Here is a 20,173-nt window from a genome sequence, read left to right as displayed (position 1 = left end):
TGCGCTGTGTAGAGGCGCCCAAGATGGCGGCGGGTTGCGGGCAGTAGCGCGGGTAGAGGCAAAACGTTGTCGCGCGTTGGTCTGGGACGGCGTGTGTCCGCCACGACACCCCTTCCCCAGCATGAGCAACATCTACATCCAGGAGCCCCCCACCAACGGCAAGGTGAGGCTCCCTGCGGGCAGCCGGCGCCGTGCTCGCCGTGCCGCGCGGCGCTGCCCTCGGAGGAGCTGCGAGTGAGGGGAGGGCGGGAGCGCTGCGGGCAGCGCGGGCGAGGGGCAGGCGTCTGGTTTTATCGCTTTCGGCCGCGTGTTATGTTTGCCGCTTTGTTATGAATTGGCATTGTCTTTAGTGGTGTCGCTTGTAATAGAGCGTATTCTTTTTCTTTGTTGTCTCACCGTGGAAATATTAAAGAGTTTTTAATATTCTACTCTCTGTTAGTTACTGTGACTTGAAGTCTTTTCATCCGGATTGCTTCAGAACTGTATCTTAAGTGCTGACAAAGCTACACTGGGATATCATAGTGTCACAGAATGATCTGGATTGGAAAAGACCTCAGAGGTCACCCAGTTCCAATCTCCAGCCATGGGCGGGGCTGCCCCCCACCAGCTCAGCTGCCCAGTGCCCCATCCAACCTGGCCTTGACACCTCCAGGGATGGAGCACCACAGCTTCTGTGGGCAGTGCCTCATCACCCTCTGAGTAAAGAATTTTCCCCTCACATCCAGCCTAAATCTGCTCTCTTTCAATTTAAAACGATCTGCCCTTATCCTGTCACTGACTACTCACGTAAGAAGTTGGTTTCCTTCTTGTTTATATCCTTCCTTCAAGTATGGGAAGGCTGCAGTGAGGTCTCCCAGGAGCCTTCTCTTCTCCAGCCTGAACAAGCCCAGCTCCTTCAACCTTTCTTCATAGGAGAGATGCTGCAGCATTCTGATCATTTTCATGGCCCTCCTCTGGACCTGCTACAACAACTCCACATCTTTCTCTTGTTGGGGGCTCCAGGTCTGGACACAGTACTCCAGGCGGGGCCTCACGAGGGCAGAACAGAGGGGTACAATCCCCTCTTTTCCTGCTGGCTGCTCTTCTGTTGACGCAGCCCAGAATACAGTTGGACTTAGAGGTTACAAGTGCACACTGCTGGCTCGTGTCCAGCTTTTCATCCACCAGAACCCCTAAATTCTTTGCAGAAGGGCTGCTGTCAAGGAGTTCTTCTCCCAGTCTGTACATTTATCTGGGAATGCCCCAACTCACATGCAGCACCTTGCGCTTGGCCTAGTTGAACCTCACATGGGTCCACTTTACAAGCCTGTCCACATCTCTCTGAATGACATGCCTTACTTCTTTCATATCAACCGCACCACTCAGCTTGGTGTCATCAGCAAACTTGCTGAGGGTGCACTCAAGCTCTCTGTCTATGTCAGTGATAAAGATGTTGATTAGGTTGGACCTCTGGGGGACCCTACTCATCACCAGCCTTAACTGCTTACTACTTACCTACTACTGTTGTTAATGTTATGAATTTAAGAGTATCTTTTAAATCAATAGTGATATTTGTTTATTAGTGTCTAAGTTGCAATAAAACTAATAGTGCGTTTATAAAAATTTTGTAGGTTTTGCTGAGAACTACAGCAGGAGATATTGATATAGAATTGTGGTCTAAAGAAGCACCAAAAGCATGTCGAAATTTCATCCAGCTTTGTATGGAAGGTAAGAACAAAATGGGGTGGGATTTGTTAGAATTATTTCGTGTGTATGTGGTATTTCAGTGACAGTTTTGGAAAAGATAAGTCATAAGTAAGTTTTAATATGTTAACTAATTATTTCTATTACCTGCTACCCAGATCAAGAACATTTTTGAAGGTCATTAAGGAATCCAGTGGAAGGGAAAAGAACAACAATTTTTAGGTGGTTTTCTTGAATGTAGTAGTTGATGTCAGATGTTTAGGAAGGCTTATTTTCAGGAAGTCTCTACAAAGTATAGCAGCTTTAATGAACATAGGAAATGTCAGTGATGCCATGCTTGGACATCCCCTGTTAAGTTCATTCCTGCTTCACTGTCATTACTGCCTGTTCATTTCTTCATGAGTGCTTTTAATGTTTCATTTGCTGTGGTGTTTTATTGACTAGAACCCTATAAAGTCTTTCGCTGAAATAACAGGTACCAGAATGAGAAGTTCTGTATTGGGAAAACTACATTTTTGTAGTTTTCCCAATGTGCAAAGGACCCTCTCAATTTATGCTTCCTAGCTGCTACTCATATACCATTAATAAGATTTGGTAAGAGTTCTTTTAGCTCTCTATTAAGGAAAAATAGCAGTGTGGGATTTGTGTATCCCAGACATGTATAAGGTCTACTCTGTGCTCTTACTGATAATGTGAAGATGTGGATTTTCAAAAATTTTTTTTTAAATGTTAAGTCAGCTTCTCAGCCCTGGGAATTACCTTAAGTTATCCTCGGTTTTAAAAAACTATGCCATATTTCCTTTCTGAACTTGCATGGCTACTCTGTTGGATCCTATGCTTTGTATTGTGTGTTTTAGTATTTCTCTAGTGAGTACTGTATAATATAATTGTCCTTGAACATACAGAGCTATGCTGCAGTGCTGTCAGATCTTGCTTTGTCTTACAGCCTAATGCAGATTAAAAAAAGGAAAAAAATAAAGTAAATAAAGTAAATATATGTCGAGTTGAATTTTTCATACTTATATTTTCTTACAGTATCATAATGCTTACCTGAAGTATATGTGTGAGTGTGTGCGTATACATAGAGAACAGTAATAAAATAACCTAGGGAGCGAAAGACAGTGCAGTGTAGGTAGTAGAAAGGGATGACACCTGTTTTCTGTGCCATTGAGTGGAAATGATAACCATTTGGTGTATGGATATAAATAACTATGTATGTGAGGTACTGGCTGGAACAGAGTGTATTAGATTTAACTCTCCTTTTAAAGTTATATGTATCGGTACTGTCATCGGTAGTCCTGAAAATAAAACTACTCATTAATACAATTTTGTCAGTGGTATGCAGTACCTTCTGTGGCAGAAACTTAAGACTCTTTTTTTTTTTTTTTTTTTTTTTTTCATAAATATCATTGGTAATGCTTTGTAGATTAGGTAAGGTACAGTCACGCTGAGCAAGTCAGTATATGATCAGGAAGCTTGGTGAAAATGGCAGAATGCTGTTGTAGATTTTGTATTATAGAACTCCAGTAACTGATATGTCTGCATAATCTCTCTGGAACTGTGATCTTTAGATAACTTAAGTGTATTTAATATATTTTCTCTTTCTTTTTTAGAGTATTACAATAATACAATATTTCACAGAGTAGTTCCGGGTTTTATAGTGCAGGGAGGTGATCCCACTGGTACCGGTTCAGGTGGAGATTCAATCTACGGAGCTCCCTTCAAGGTATGTAGCTGTGTATCTGTGTATCTTGTGCATATTGATGTTTCGTTAGTCTCTGTCAGTTGTCCTTCCTACTGTCTTGGGTTGTGAGTAAACAAATTTTGTAAAAGGAATGCAGTTTATTCTATAAGGAATGCTAAAGTTTCTTCGTATTCTGAATTTGCACATACTTCAACATTTTTGAATGAGTTTTAGAATGGAACATTCTTAAATCTGCCTGTTCTATGATAAATGTATAACCTTATTAGCATTCACTTCAACAAGATAAAAATAGGAGAGAAAATTGTTCAGAGCGTGTTTATGTGTTTTAACTTCATAAAGTTCAACAAGACCAAGTGCAGGGTCCTGCTCATAAGCTGGGACAATGCTAAGCACAAGTACAGAATGGATTGAGAGCAGCTGTGAGAAGAACTTAGAGTGCTGGTTGATGAGAAACTCATCATGAGCCCACAAGGGGAAATGCAGCCAAGAAGGCTGACTGTATCTTGGGCTGTATCAAAAGACGGACGTGATTGTCCTTTGTTCTGTCCTTGTGTGGCCCCATCTGAACTACTTCATCCAGATCTAGAGCCCTCAGCACAAGAAAGAAGCAGGCTGTTGAAGCAGGTCCAGAAGAGGCCACAGAAGTGATCAGAGGGCAGGAGCACATCTGTGAAGAATGGTTAAGGGAGTTGGGCTTGTTCAGCTTGGAGAAGAGAGGAATCTGCAGAGGCAATACAGAGGCCTTCCAGTACCTAAAGGGGACCTACAGGAAAGCTGAAGAAAGACTCTTTGTCTGGGAGTGAAAGAAGAAAGGAATATTTTGTACAGTAGATTTAGATTAGACATTAAAAAAAACCTCTTAACTCAGAAAGTGGTGAGGCAGTGAAACAGATGGCCTGGAAAAGCTGTGGATGCGTCATCCCTATTGAGTGCCTAAGGCTTAGATGGGGCTTTGTACAACCCAGTCTAGTGAGAGTTAACCTGCCCATGACAGGGTTTTGGAACTGGGTGGTATATAAGGTCCCAAAGCATTCTATGGATCTTTGTGGAAAACTGAGGAGCAGAAATGTGAATTGTTTATGTACGTTCTACCTGAATTGTCAAAGGTCTCTGAATGTATATGTAGTCACTAGTATTATTGATAATGGCACACCACATGTCTTGGTCAGGGTCTTCATATCCTGAGTGAAGTTTCACATGCACAGAAGCTGTGCTCTAGTTCTGGTTGAGTATTTCAGATAGGGTAAACATCTTTAGCTGGTGTCTGAAGCTGCGTGACCTTTCTGGGTCTTCAGTCCACCTGCTGCAGTTGTAATGCAAATCCTGCATGTAATGCATATCTGCAGTTTGTGGGAGAGGTTGCTACCTGAGCAGATATCAAAACAAATACTTCTAATAGTGTAGTAACAACATTTCTTTAATTTATTATTTTTCTTAGGTGTTAAAGCACTTAGAAGTTTTATACTACTGTGTTTTACTCATACTGTGTATTACTCATCACTGTCATCTTCATTTGATGCCCTCTTCTGTCTTCTCATGGTCCTGAAGATGTTCTTCCTTTGGATTTGAGTAATACTGTACTATTGCAAAGCTTCTGAACTTCTGGTTATTTTACATGAATTAGGATTTCTGCTAAATGAAGCAGTTAACTAGTTGACTGCATTACAAGAAATACTTGTAATGAAGTTACGTTAAGAAGTGCTTTCTTTTTCTTTTTTTCTTTTTTCTTTTACTGTTGTATACAGCACTAATTTCAACAGGAATAATGATTAATATTAGGCAATACTTAGAAAAGGGGAAAGTTAACGTAGCAAATCTTAGTTTATCTTGACTTTCTATGTTTCTGTTGTATATTGCGTATCTTCTATTGTGTATTTTGTGTTTCTGTTATTGGCATAGTAGCTTTTAACCTTTTTCTTCAGATTTTGTTAGTTGTTTTCGTTTCTGTTTTGATTTTGTTTTGAAATAATTTTGTTTGCTTATTTGTGTTATTATAGAAACTGAGAAGAAAAAATAGACTAAAAAATTATTTCTGTTTTGAGCAGAAGTTTTAAATATAATCTTGTTACTAAGATATAAATGACTTTGGTTTTATTAATGTTCGAATTTTTTAATTTATTTGAACTAACAGTTTGTTTTTTGTCAGTGAACGTTAATATAAATATATGGTAGTTAAATACTTCTTTTTGTCTTTTCCAGGATGAGTTCCATTCACGATTGCGATTTAATCGGAGAGGACTTGTTGCTATGGCAAATGCTGGACCCCATGATAATGGCAGTCAGTTTTTCTTTACACTGGGTCGTGCAGATGAACTTAATAACAAGCACACGATCTTTGGAAAGGTCTGCTGCACAGAGTAGTCTCAGTTTGAGTTTCATAGAAGCATATATATGTTTCTCTATTATTGAAGATTGTTTTTGTTAGATATGCATGAAATTATTTTACTTCATTCTGAACTGCCTGCATTCTGTCTGTGTCTCTTGAAAATGTTTCTATGGGTTGTTGCCATCATAATCTACTTGATTACTGTCTTTCCTCTGGAAAGAAGTTTTGTGCTTCCTTTTAAATCATCTCCTACTAGAAATATGATAACTGCTTTACTAGTCTAATGCTAATAACATTATTTATTTGTTTATTTGTTTACATCTATTTGTAAGCTGTAATTATTCAAGGAAAGTCAGGAAAATAAAAAGCCTACGATGAACTTGCCACTTTCATAGTTTGTTCAAAAGAAAATAAAGCTACAATTTTTGTATTTCAGTATCTTATTTTCCTGTTTTACAACTCCCAGAAAAATTTTGACATCTTCCTCTGCTCTCAGAAATGCACAATTTGCTACTTATGTTCTTTCAACTTTGCTGATAATTTAAAAATGAAAGCCAAAACCTGTACTTACTCTCTTTTAAATGTTTGATATGCCTACAGTATTTCCTGTATCGCTTATATTTTCAAATTCTTTATGTAGTAATTGCCTTGTGTTTTGCAGAAGTACTTAAGTACTTTCAAACTTTTCCTGTGCATTTGATAGGTTACTGGAGACACAATATATAACATGTTGCGGCTGGCTGAAGTGGAAGTTGACAAAGAAGAAAGACCACTCAGTCCACATAAAATAAGAAGTAGTGAGGTGGGTATGTTGTTCTTTATAACTTACAGTTTTCGTTTGCGTTACTAAGACAGCTGTGATCCAGTATGAAAACTTGGCATGTCTTTTATATATTGTTTTTAAAAGATAGAGTCATTTAATTAACAGTGCTTATTAGGGATGTGACGAAAATATTCTTTTTTTTTAATAGGTTTTGTTTAATCCATTTGATGATATTGTTCCCAGACCAAATAGAAAGCTGAAGAAGGACAAATCAGAAGAAGAAGATAAGAAGCCCAAAGTAAAAGGCACAAAGTAAATACATGCAACATGAGCAGTAGTTACTTTTCTTTTACCTTGAAATAGTAGCTTGGTTGTTTTTTATTTGAAACAAAGACTTAACCAAAATGCAAGAAGAGCTTGCTGTAATGTTAGCAAAAAAACCCTAACTGCTAAGAGATCATAGAGGTTAATTGTTTTCAGTAGTTACTGTACATCTGCTAAGCTACAGCTCTTTTGTGCAATAGTTTCTTGCAAAGGAGAGAGAATACAGTAGCGTAAGCTATGGGCAAGAAGAATATGCAATCGTTTGTGACTGAGATGATGCAGAAGTTAATGCATGCTAGTAACTTGGGCACAGTTCTTTTAAATTTTTAATTTAGTTTATCAGCTACCACTTGTCTCCCATTAAAATGCTTTCAAATTTCGAATGCTTTTTAAATGCATTCATTTATGAATGAAATTTGGTAGATTTACACATTTATGAGAAGTAATAGGAATTCTGAACTTTGTGCATGCTTTTGGTTCTGTTGGACAGAAGTAGATTGTATTACAACTAGCTGTTTCTAGAACAGTGTACAAATAATTTTGAAGAAAAATCTTTAAAGATCATTAAGTCTTCCAAATACATTTGTGAAATTGTATTTGTGGTTGCTGCTTTCCTGAACTGTTGCGTCTTGAGAATTTTGTGTTTTCTGCTGGAGCGTTGCTGTATTAAAAAAAAAATAATAAAGAGCAGTTGGCATTTATAAGTCTATGGAAGCTAGTCAAGGCAGAATTTTAAATTCTGTGACTTTAAAGTGACTTTAAAGTATTTTAGTTTGTAATTGTCCTGTTTGTTCTGTCTCAGGTATAGAATAGGAATGTCCCTCAACACTGGTAGTTTGTTTAGTTAGTATGTTTAGCAGGAAAAAAAGTTAAAACAAGATTACATACAAAATGGAAGTTGCATGTTTGAAGCTTATCAAATGTTAATTAAAATTAAAGTTTTAATAGGAAATGTGTTTTTTCTCTTAAAGAAATTTTAACTTGCTTTCGTTTGGGGAAGAAGCTGAAGAAGAAGAGGAGGAAGTCAACAGAGTTAGTCAGGTATTATACCAAATCATCCTCATTTTTATTTTCAACTTAAAATTATCTTTTTTACATGCTAATGACAAATTTTAAAGTTCTTTGTATTATTTTTACTTTTGAGTTTTAAACAATAATACCAGAAATTACCTTTGTTTTTATAATTTCTAGAAAAAGAAACCTTGAATTTTTCTAGTTTAAAAGGTGCCTTCAGTTACTGCATGATAGTGTTTATAGAAATATAAAAATGGTTCCATTTTTCATGGTGTAAAGCTATTCCTGCTGTCTAACAAGGTAATAGGTACTTTTTTCTTTTTCACTTCCTTAATTACAAGGATATAATCTGGTAGTAAAAAACTTGAGAGTTGAAATATGTCAACTTCTTCATTACCAGGGAATTCTTAACTCTATTTTCTTATGTGATTTTCTTTTGTACAGAGAATAAGGCAGTGTTATTGTGGAAAAAATTAGCATGTTATTGGAACTAATTTAAAACAGTTAAAAAAAAGAAAAACTTACAATTTTTACAAAGTTGTCCAAATTCACAGAACTTGCATGGTATAGGTATTCTTTAATCTAATATCCCCTGAATGGACTTTGCCAAATTACTTTAAAAATTTGCAAATTGCCATCCACATTTCTACTATTGATAAAATTATTTCTCGAGAGCTCCAGACATTATAACTTATTTGTACAGTTCAGGTACCTATTTCTGTTAGTGATGAGACTACATTATGCTGAGTTCAGTGCTGTCGTAATAAAAATTATCCTCAACCCTACAGTAAAGTACAGAGGACAACAGTGAGTACAGTAATGCACAGTGTTACAGTAAGATGGTGCCAGTTAGGTTAGTAATAGAGGTTTATCACAGTATTTTAACTCTCATGCTTCCTTGTTTTGACTTAATCTGTCCAACTAACTATGCTTGCATTTCTTAAGAGCATGTTTGTCTGACATTGTGCCATATGTGTCTATTTTTCAGTATTGCTTGTTTGCTGTGTCCTTCTCTTTTACCCCAAATACTTGCTCTTCATTTTAAAATGATCTAGATAAAACATCTCTTTCATGACAAGCTCAGTTTCGGTTTTGCCATGCTGTGAAATTGTTCTGTTAATATTTTTTGGCATTGCCAAATGTGATAATATTGCCAATTTAGGAAAGTCTGAAAGTAACTAATTAAACAAAGCTACAGTGTCTGTCCAAGGAGTCCATCCAGAATGCTAGACTTGAGTATACATCTGTTAAAATTCAGGCAGTGTCTGGATTCACAGGCCTGAGTGGAAATGGTGCTCATAGGCAGAGCAGGTCCCAGTAAGACTCCTCAAGGCCACTGAAGTATATCAGTGTGCTTAGGGATCTGACAGTGTGGCCCCCACTGTTTGTCACCTAGTGTTTAGGCTGAAGCTTTCACTCTCCAAACTGCACATTTAATTGTCTGTACTTGTTTGGAGCAGAAGGTGCTAAGTGCTTGTCATGTTTCACAGAATCATGGAATTGCCAGGTTGGAAAAGACCTCCAAGATCAACCTTTCCAATCATCGTCATACCATCAATATTTCCCCACTAAACCAAGTCCCTTAGTATAACTTCCACATGTTTCTTGAACATCTCCAGTGACAGTGACTGGCACCTCCAGTGCCTCACCACACTTTCAGAAAATAAAATTTTTGTTAACATCCAACTTGAATCTCTCCTGATGCAACTTGAAACCATTCCCTCTAATCCCATTGCTGGTTATGTGGGAGAAGAGGCTGACCCCTACCTCATTACAACCTCCTTTCAGGTAGTTGTAGAGAGATGCAAGATCTCCCGAGCCCACTCTTCTCAAAACTTAACCGTTGCAGTTCCTTCAGCCTCTCTTCATAAGACTTCAGACCCCTCTGTTGATCTTCTCTGGACATCCTCCAGGGCTTCTATGTTTTTCTTGTAGTGAGAAGCACAAAACTGAACACAGTACTTGAGGTGAGGCCTCACCAGTGCTGACTACAGAGTGATGATCACTTCCCTGCTTCTGCTGACAGCACTATTTCTTATACAAGCCAGAATGCCATTGGCTTTTTTGGCTACCTGCGCACACTTCTGGCTCATGTTTAGCTGAGCATTGACCAATACCCCCAGGTCCACAACCTTCCACACAGTCTTCCAGACACTCTGCCCAGGTCTGTATGACTGCCTAAGGTTGCTGTGGCCACAGTGCAGGACCCAGCCTTGATCCTGTTGAACTTTATCCCATTTGCCTCAGCCGAGCTGTCCAGCCTGTCCAGATCCCTCTGAAGGGCCTTTGAATAGGATCAGGCAGATCAACACTTTCTCCCAGCTTGGTGTCATCTGCAAACTTACTGAGGGTACACTCAATCCTCCTCTTCAGGTCAGGGGCTGCAATACCAACCCCTGGGGAACACCGTTCATGACGAGTTGCTAGCTGGATTTAACTCGTTTCACCACCACTCTTTGGGAGTGGCCATCCAGCCAGTTTTTTACCCAGCAAAGAGTGTATCTACTCACGCCCCAGGTTGCCAGCTTCTCTAGGGGAATGTCACAGAAGACAGTATCAAATATAATACATAAGGAAGGTGTTTATAAATCAGAAGGAGATTTTATTATCCACACTGTTACTGTCTTCCTACAAGAATTATGTTCTTCTGTAATTAGAAGAGTTTATGCTCACTGTTTAGGCTAAAACTAACTGGAAATAAATAATTTTTTACTTACCATTGCCTTTTTCTCTCAAACGCTGAAATTTGTAACCCTTTTTTTCTTTTTTTAACAGAGCATGAAGGGAAAGAGTAAAAGTAGTCATGATCTACTGAAGGATGATCCACATTTGAGCTCAGTTCCTGCTGTCAAAAGGTTAATACATGTTTTCCACATTCCAGAGCAGATCTACTTTCAAGATGGTAGACTTGATGCAATACTCATTTTATGTCTGTCACTCTTTAAGAAAGTGAGAAATGTTTTGCTGGATTGGACCAAATGTTCCTCTAACCCACTATGCAATTGCGAGCAGTGGGCATCCAGCAATGGGTGCCCAAGAAGGATGAAAAATAGGGCAAATGTATCGTTTTGTTGAACAGCCTTACAACCTCCAACTACTTTCAGCTCAAGGAACAGACAGATTTTGATATGGTTTGTCTAATTAGTAACCCTTACATGGGCTCTCTTCGAAGTATTTATGCAGTGACCTCCTGTAATGTTTTTTTATATTTGCATCTTCCTATCCTACATTTGCAGAAGGAAGTATCTCCTTTTTTGTTGTTGTTTTCTTTTTTCTCTGTTTGTTTTGTGTTTTGTTTTTTTTCTGAAACATCATGCTACTGGACTTGTTTGGTAATTTCTAATTCTTGTTTGGAAGAGACAGTGAGCAGCCAGTCCTTATAAACCTGTTTTTACTACATTCCCTTCTTAGGCCATTTCTTTTCCATCTGGAATCCTAAAACCTTCTCAAGTTTTCTTCACACAGGAGTTCAGTATTTATAGTTATTCTCGTTTCTGACGTAATTTCTGTTCTGAAATATCATTTTGCTATTTTTTTATTTAAAACTAAACAAAGATGACATTTAAAGACAAGACTATATACTTGCATAAAGACGGTCTACAGTTTGTCCTCTGTTTATTTTCTTAATACTTCTTAACTTCTGATTTGCTTTTTAAGCCATTGTTTATACATTTTTAATGGAATTATCTCAGCACGATATTCAAAGAATTCATGATTAGTGCTGGTCAACTTCAAGCTCCTTGTCCTGTTTGTGGAGTTCTTTTTACACTTGTGCATAACTTTACATTTATGCACTTCAAATTACATCTCACATTTTATTGTCTTATCTTTCTTGTTCTTATGCTATTCATTAGTCTGCTCTTGTCTGTGCTGTTCTGCATCATGTGGTATTACTAAAAAAATCAGGGTGTAGTTGCTTGCCTGCTTTGTTATGGAGTTTGATGAACAACTCAAGACCCAGCATGCTACTGTGGAAATAAATTAGTAATCTTCACTGCATGAAGTGTCGATTTGTTCCTGACTTTTGTTTCCTGTCTTATAACCTTTAATTCATTAGTGCAGAGGCCTTCTCTATCATCTCAGAGCTACTTAGTTTCCTTAAAAACATTTGGTTAGACAATGTGTGAGTGCAAATGTAATAAAGCAGACAGCTCATCCACAGCCACATGTAGCTCCTGTACAACACTGCCAGAGGTTAATAAGACAGTTCCCTTTACTGCCACAAAACCCACATATTACCTCATACTGTGCGTCTGCTTGTTCGGTACTGATGTCAGAATTACAGAATTGTATTGATTCAAAATATTTTCTTTAATACTTTCAGATGATTTTTTTTTAAGTTCTATTAAGAAAGAATTACTTTCACAGAAAGTTTTTGATGTTAAATTCACATGTCAGTATAATGGAAATAAAACACACCTATATAAAAAAGGCTTTCTTAAATACAGAATATTTGCCATGAAATACCAGGAATGTATAAATGAGATAAAAATCAACTATCTTAAGAGTGACTTTTGTTGTTTCTTTTTCTTTTCAGCAGTACAGTGCAAACAGTAGTCAGAAAACATGACATGCTTGTTTATGCATATTGTCAGACTAAATTATTGTACTGTTACTTGGAATTTTTGCTTATGCTTGTAAGATTGTGTCCATTAATTGGTTATTTATTGGTCCAGATTGATTTCCAGGGCTATTGTATAGTATTCTATTCACTTGCCTAATCATATTTTCTTGATCAATTGATGTTTTGACTTAAATTTTAAAGATAACTGTAATAATTAGTATAGTTCCTCACCTTTGAAGCAACTGTATACCTCAGCATTTTGTCTGAATATGGTTAGTAATAGAATGTGTCTGTGGCAGATGGCAGTTTTATCCTATGATTTTAAACTTTTTATTAGAAGATGATGACAAGTGACAGAAAATACTATTAATTGGTAATGTTAGAATGAATGTGAGGATGGTATAAACGACTAAGTTGATTAAAATTTCAATTAGTTAAAATTTGTATTAAAGAATGTGTATTAAAGAATGTGTTTTAAACAGTATTTTAAGTCTTCTCTGCTATTTCAAAGTATTAATTATTGTTGTTTTTTAGTGATGCAGCAAATGAAGAGAGCTATTCAAGTGAGGTAGGTAATTTTTTAAATTATTATTTATTTTTACAAATAAGTCTTTTTTTCCTTATTGTACGTGATTTAACATTTTCCTATGGCAAACAAATGCCGCTTTTGAGGATTTTTAAAGCTAGCTCAAGTCAGATTTCCAGCAAAAACCAGTAACTCTTTCAGAGCTCTGAGGGTTGGCAGTTGTGAGCTTTTGTGTCAGGGTGAAGTTGCTGCTGCATGCTACCTACTGCATTTTATGAAAACTTAGCAGATATTTCAGTCAGTAAATGAGGTATATATTGACGTTGAGTACTACAGAGTCACAAACCAGTAATAGAAGCCCTGAAATTGCTTCAGGGATGGAAAAGGAATTAAGATGAAATTTATCATGAATGAAGATAAAACACTAATCTCTGAAGGGAAGACCGTGTATGAGTGAGAAAGCTGTTGGAAAGATTTCTTCAAGGAAACAAGATTTCAATGAATATGTATCACTAAAAATAGCATTGATAAAGACTGTCACCTCTGAAATGTGGGAAATTTAAGTAAGCAAGCAGTAATAAGTTGGATATCCAAACATGGATGATATTTTATAAACAAGGACATTTTTATTGATATTACAGAATAAAATTGCAAGTTGAAGTGCATATTTACCTATAGCCTTGGATGATGGGGTAGATCTTTGAGTTGCTCTCAAAACATGAATAATCCTGTGTTCCATAAATTGAATCCTCATAAGTACTTTGTTTTTCATATGTGTCTGCTATGCATAAGTCAGTACCTATCATCTGTTAGCTGGTACTCAGTGAGAGTGAAGGACAGATGCAGTCTCCCTCATCCTCGCACCTAAACAAAAAGAAAACAGCTTATTTCCATCGTATGTGCTGTTACCTCTTTTGCAAAACGCAGTATGTGCTCAGCTTCTTGGACATAAACTCAGATTCTGCCTTTGTTCAAGCCAGGTGCATGATCACATTCTTGCTTAAGCTGTGATTCTCTGCTGATTGACTGTCATGCTGTATTTTGACACAGCAAGCCTGGTCATTTTGTAGAATCATAGAATGGTTTGGCTTGGAAGGGGCCTTTAAGATCATCTCATTCTAACCCCCTACTATAGGCAGGGACACCTCCCTCTAGACCAAGTTGCTCAGAGCCCCATCCAGCCTGGCCTTGGATGCTTTCGGGCATTCACAGTTTTGCTGGGCAGCCTGTCTCACCACCCTCACAGTAAAGAATTTCTTCTTAGTATCTAGTCTAAATCTACCCTCTTCCTGTTTTAAGCCACTTACCTTCATCCTGTCACTACATGCCTTATAAAAAATCCCTCTCCAACTTTTCTTTAGCCCCCCTTGAAGTACTGGAAGCCCTCTGTAAAGTCTTCTCATAGCATTCTCTTCTCCAGGCTGAAAAGCTCCAACTCTCTCAGCCTGTTGTCACAGCGGAGGTGCTCCAGCCCTCTGATCATCTTCATGGCCCTTCTCTGGACCCACTCCAACAGCTCCATGTCCTTCTTGTGGTGGGGACCTCAGAACTGGTGCAGTACACCAGCTGTGGTCTCACAAGAGCAGAGTAGAGGTGCAGAATCTCCTCCCTTGACCTGCTGGTCACACTTCTCTTGATGCAGTGCAGGATACTGTTGGCCTTCTGGGCTGCAAGCGCCCATTGCCAGCTCATGTTGAATCTTTCATCAACCAGTACCCCCAGATCCTTCTCCTCAGAGCTACTTTCAAGCCATTCTCTGCCCATCCTGCATATGTGCATATGGCAGGTGGGACCTCATGAGAGCAGAGCAAAAGAGGAACAGTCACCTCCCTCTCTTTGCTGGCCACCCATCAGTTGATACAGTTGGCCTTCTGCATTTCTGGTTTTCTTTTAAGGGAAAATTAATGAAGTGTTTAGTATATTGCCTTGATCAACTTTCAGATCCATAAGTAATAATCAAACTGATAGCATATTGCCATGAGACCTTCTGCATTCCTTTAAGGACTTAAAGTCTAACTGTTTCTGTTTTTTAAATGCTACAGAGACATTCTTGAAATTATTCTTTGAAGTAATTTTAAAAATTTTTAAAAGTAAATTTAAAAATTGTGGATTTTTGCTTGTTAGTTTCTTTGTCTGTTGTGGTAAAGAATTGTCTTTGTAAGAAAAAGTTTCCGTATTCAAGACTCTGTAGTTAAAAAGTAGAAAAAGCTAAGGATTTTTTTTTTCATGTCCTATTAATAAAGGAGGAAGATGAGAATGATGAAGATGTTGACAGTGTAGAAGGTGAAGCTGCTAGCAATAAGAGATTTCAGATGAAAGAACGCATTGCAAAAAAGTTGAAAATGGATACAAATGAAACTGCTAAACTGCAACTTCAAGAGGAAGAAACTAAGATGGAAAAGAAAACCACCAGTCGCAGGTAAGTATCATACATTATTTTTCTCCTTCAACTTATTTTCAGTTATTTGCTGTTCAATTCCAGTTTTGTATTTACTGTATTTTTGTTTTAGTATTGCATTAAACTTGTCAGCCTCCCTCGACTATGAAAGATGAAACTTTCTGTTGGTTTCTCAGTTCGTAATTTCATTTTGTAGTTTAAACTTGAATCTATTTATTGAGAAAAATGGGAGAGAATACCTCTGGACTGGACAAAAAAAGATTGTTAAATGTCCTTATCATAGAATGGAAGGGAGGGGTCAGAAATAAAGGAGACATCCAAGTAAAGCTTTTTCTGAAAAAGGGTCTTTAAGTACATGGAAGCCAAACATCTCTAGAGTAGCAAAAGACGTTGTGCTCTTCACGTGCTCTGTACAGCACTGGTGATGCCAAACATCATGAGTACAGCGTTCAGTTTTGCACCTCTCTCTACAAGAAATACAGTAAGGCCTGGGAGCATGTCCAGAGAAGGGCAATAAAGATGGTGAGGGGTTTGGAGCACAAGAGGAGCAGCTGAGAAAACTGGGATTATTTAGTTTGGAGAAGAGGAGTCTCAGGGGGTACCTTATTTCTGTCTACAACTACCTGAAGTTGTGGTGAAGTGGCATTTAGCCATTTTTCTTGGGGAACTTGTGATAGGATGAGAAATAATAGCTTTAAGTTATACCAGGTTAGGTTCAGGGCGGATATTAGGTAAAATTTCTTTTCTGAAAAAGTGGTGATGTAACAGGCTGCCTAGGAAGGTGGTTGAGTCACCATCCCAGGAGGTTTTCAGAAAAGAGTAGATGTTGCACTGAAGGACATGATGTAGAGTGGTCGCAGGCATGGACTGATGGTTGGACTAGAGGATCTTAGTGGTCTTTCCAACCTTAATGATTATAAGATTCACCTATCTGTTCAGTGGCCTGCCAACAAATCTGCTTAACTACTTGTTGGGTTTTGCAGCAATGGCTACTAGATCCAAACTTGTCTAACATATAGTTGCAGGTTCTCAGCATGAGGTTGACATAAAGATTGAGCATGCCCTTAGGAGTGCTTGCATTATATTTTTTCAGATTTCATAGATATTTGTACAAACAGTCTGTAAGCTGCTGGCTCTTCCTATGCAAGTACAGTGTGTTGTGTCTGTGATTATTCCACTCTTTCAGGGAAATTGTAGTATTATTATAGCGAAATGGACTATCTTGTCTTCGAAGTGAGTTTTATTGGATGCTTTCTTAGTGATTGAGAACAATAGCACTGGGAGACACTGCTTAGTACTGCAAGTAAGACCAGTTTCTAGAATCTGTTATTTTCCCAACGGTAAGGCATCCTGTATGAAAATCAAAAGTGTGAGTTGTTTGATATAAATAAGGTGCTAGTAACATTGGCTTTGATGAGATAATCAGCCGGTTAACGAGTTTTCTTGTCTAGAGTGGTGGCCTTTTTGTAAGTATAGTGGGGATGATTGATAATATTCTCAGGGACTTCACCAGCCACTATTGTCCAAGTGTTTGCTGACAGGGAAAATAGATGAGGTGTGACTATCAAACAAAAGGTTAGATCCACCCTTCTTATCTTGGAGAGGCATGTCTAGTGAAATATCAGGGGGACAAGAAAATTCTCATATCTATCAGGTGTTGTTCATCACGTCAGATACTTAAATGTGCTAATAGAATAAGAGAATTTCTAAAAGTATTTTTTTTCTGAGTAATGAATTTTAACATGCACGACTTGTTTTACAAATCTTTATTCATTCTCATTAATCATCCTGTTTTTCACCTAAATCCTTTTGTGAAATCAGAAGTTTGCACATCTGTTTTAGAGAAACAATATGGAAATAATAGACACCTTCTCAAATTCATGGTATTGAGATCCACAACTTTTCTTCAAATGCAATTGTTCTTGGGGTGCTCAGATGGTGATGCTAGTTTTAGTAATTTCAACATCCTTTTGAGACTTTTGTTTACATAAAAAATTAATTTGAAGACACTTTCCAATTTTATACTAGATAAAAAACTTTAGGAAAAAAAGATCTTGTTCATTCTGGCAATTCATTAGAGAAATTCCAAATACCTGTTGTTTTTATAGAGAGATTGAACTTAAACTTGAAAATACAGAACAGCTGTGTACATGAAAAGACATACATATAACATTACATGAAGTTTTAAAAACTTAGTGTCTTGAGCAGATCAGCTGAAGGCTTCATAGTATATAGTGCTCTTTTACTTTGGCGAATTAAAACTGGTTTTATGTTTGTTCTTATCCTGTAGGTGGAGCTCAGATGCTACACATTTCTGGTTACTGGCTTTTAATAATTCCCATTGCTTCTTGTTTGCAAAACACAGCATGCAAGTAGAGTACAGTTTCAATTGCATGCTTAACACAGATGTGCTATTAAACAGCAATATGAATAACTAATAATATATAATAACTAGAATAACTGAACTGAGGAAGAAATGTAGTTTAATCACTTGAATTTAACTGTTTCTCTTATGTATTTTACTCCTAATAGACCAATAACGTGCGGCTAAACTAAGTAATGTCCTTTTCTTTTGGTTTATAAGCCACCAACATAAGGAGATGAGTATCCACGTATATAATAAAGGAGTAGAAATATAGTTACTACTACATTCCTTATATTTTCTTGTATACAGATTGCATATTCATAGATAAAGTTAATGTCACCATAGGTAATAAAAATAATCTCATGAAGCTTCAGATATATACTGTGTATATGTAAGAAATTACTTGCTTCATCACAGAATCACAGAATGGCCAGGGTTGGAAGAGACCTCAAGGTTCATGAATCTCCAACTCCCCTGCCACATGCAGGGCCACCAACCTTCCCGCCTAATACTAGACCAGGCTGCCCAGGACCCCAATCAAACCTGGCCTTGAACACCTCTAGGGAAAGGGCATCCACAACCTCTCTGGGCAGCTTTTTCCAGCACCTCACCACTCTCTCTGTAAAGAATTTCCCCGACATCCAACCTAAATCTTCCCTCCCTCAACTTAAAACCATTTTCCCTTGTCCTGCAGTTATCAGTCCCTTCAAAGAGTTGATTCCCTTCCTGTTTGTAGGCTCCCTTTAGGTACTGAAATGCTGCAATGAGGTCATTGCACAGCCTTTTCTCCAGTCTGAACAAGCCCAGCTCCCTCAGCCTATCTTCGCAGGGGAGGTGCTCCAGTCCCCTGATCATCTTTGTGGCCCTCCTCTGGACCCTCTCCAACAGCTCTCTGTCTTTCTTGTACTGGGGGCTCCAGACCTGGACACAGTACTCCAGATGGGGTCTTACAAGAGCAGAGTAGAGAGGGACAATCACCTCCCTGTCCCTGCTGGCCACCCTTCTTCTGATGGAGCCCAGGATACCATTTGCTTTCCAAGCTGCAAGAGCACACTGCTGGCTCATGTTAAGCTTTTCATCTATGAAAATCCCCACATCCTTCTCTGCAGGGCTGCTCTCAAGGACCGCTCCTTCCAGTCTGTATGGATGCCTGGGATTCCTTCAGCCCAAGTGCAAAACCTTGCAATTTGCCATGTTGAACCTCATCAGGTTCACCCGGGCCAATCTTTCAAGCCTGTCAAGGTCCCTCTGAATGGCATCCCTTCCTTCCACCCTGTCATCCACACCCCTTAGCTTGGTGTCATCAGCAAACTTGCTGAGGGTGCACTCGATTCCGTTATCGATGTCATTGATAAAGATGTTAAAGAGCACTGGTCCTAAGGCAGACTCCTGGGGGACGCCGCTTGTTACTGGCCTCCACCTGGACATAGAGCCATTAATGACCACCCTCTGTCTGCGGCTTTTTGACCAATTTCTTATCCGTCGAGTGGTCCACCCATCAAATCCACATCCCTCCAATTTGGAGATAAGGATGTCAAAGGCCTTGCTCAAGACCAGGTAAATGACATCGGTTGCCTTTCCCTTGTCCACCAATGCCATTGTTCACCATAGCATAAATGCACAGAACTTCTTGAGGAATAATTATCTGAGTTGTTTAGTGTTTTTTTTTTCCCATTTGTTATAACAGGATGGAATAGTTTTTGTTTTTTTTTTACAAGTGTCTGCACTTGCTTAAATTTCTGCATACTCACTGTAATCTTGACATCTAGGCACAACATGCTCAATAGACATGCTCAAGTTATACTAAGATCATTTCAGATCATGCAGTACAAGTTCTTTGAAAGAAACCTAGGCTAAACGTATAAAAGTACATAGGTTAAGGCATCATAACGTTTTTTTTAGCATCTGAATAAATATTGACACACTGAGTATGCAAGATTGATTTCCTGAAGTTCTTCCATAGTTCTGTGGTGCAGAATAGCCAAAGTTAACTTTATGTGTAATTCCATGAAAAACTTTTAAAAAACTTTAAATAGGGGCTTTTCTTTTCTATCTGAATCCATAGTTGCTATAAAAGAATTATTTGATATGTTTTTCCATACATTAATAATATATGGTAGAATATTTTGATCTAATACTTTTACTGTGCACTTCTTACTCATATGTACTGGAGATGAAAGTGAGAATTGTCTGCAAAGGAAACTAAAGAATTGCTGTCAGGGCGTGCAGTGTTTCTGCTAGGAAAGCCAAAGCTTTGCTGAAGTTGCAGTGGGCAAGGAGAGTAAAGCCAAATGAAAGAACTTCTATAAGTCCATAAACAGTAACAGATTGTATATGGGTAATGTATGTGCTTATGGCCTCCTGTGATATGGTAACAGTGCGTGAAGGAATGACAGAGATACTTGATTATGAAGTATCATCACCAACAAGATCTTCCAGGGTTTTGTGTCTGCAGATATGTTTCAAAGAAAGAGGAACCACTAACAATGGTAAACAGTTGTGTCA

General features: G+C 38.1%; 1 protein-coding gene across 1 annotated transcript in view; it reads left to right on the top strand.

The window, feature by feature from the left end:
* The first annotated feature begins 1 nt into the window (after nucleotide 1).
* CWC27 (CWC27 spliceosome associated cyclophilin) overlaps nucleotides 2-20,173 on the top strand; it is a 111,790-nt gene continuing 91,618 nt past the window's right edge. The window contains exons 1-10 of the mRNA XM_031608221.2: nucleotides 2-163; nucleotides 1,611-1,707; nucleotides 3,297-3,409; nucleotides 5,588-5,731; nucleotides 6,418-6,516; nucleotides 6,686-6,789; nucleotides 7,773-7,842; nucleotides 10,591-10,670; nucleotides 12,914-12,947; nucleotides 15,149-15,324. Coding sequence (XP_031464081.2) covers nucleotides 122-163; nucleotides 1,611-1,707; nucleotides 3,297-3,409; nucleotides 5,588-5,731; nucleotides 6,418-6,516; nucleotides 6,686-6,789; nucleotides 7,773-7,842; nucleotides 10,591-10,670; nucleotides 12,914-12,947; nucleotides 15,149-15,324 — 959 coding nt within the window. The 5' untranslated portion in view covers nucleotides 2-121. The remainder of the gene's footprint in view (nucleotides 164-1,610; nucleotides 1,708-3,296; nucleotides 3,410-5,587; nucleotides 5,732-6,417; nucleotides 6,517-6,685; nucleotides 6,790-7,772; nucleotides 7,843-10,590; nucleotides 10,671-12,913; nucleotides 12,948-15,148; nucleotides 15,325-20,173) is intronic.

The sequence above is a fragment of the Phasianus colchicus genome, chromosome Z (genome assembly GCF_987193195.1).
Source record: "Phasianus colchicus chromosome Z, bPhaCol1.hap1.1, whole genome shotgun sequence".
Lineage (NCBI taxonomy): Eukaryota > Metazoa > Chordata > Aves > Galliformes > Phasianidae > Phasianus > Phasianus colchicus.
Note: the sequence above shows the minus strand (reverse complement) of the source record. Positions and strands in the feature narration are given on the sequence as shown.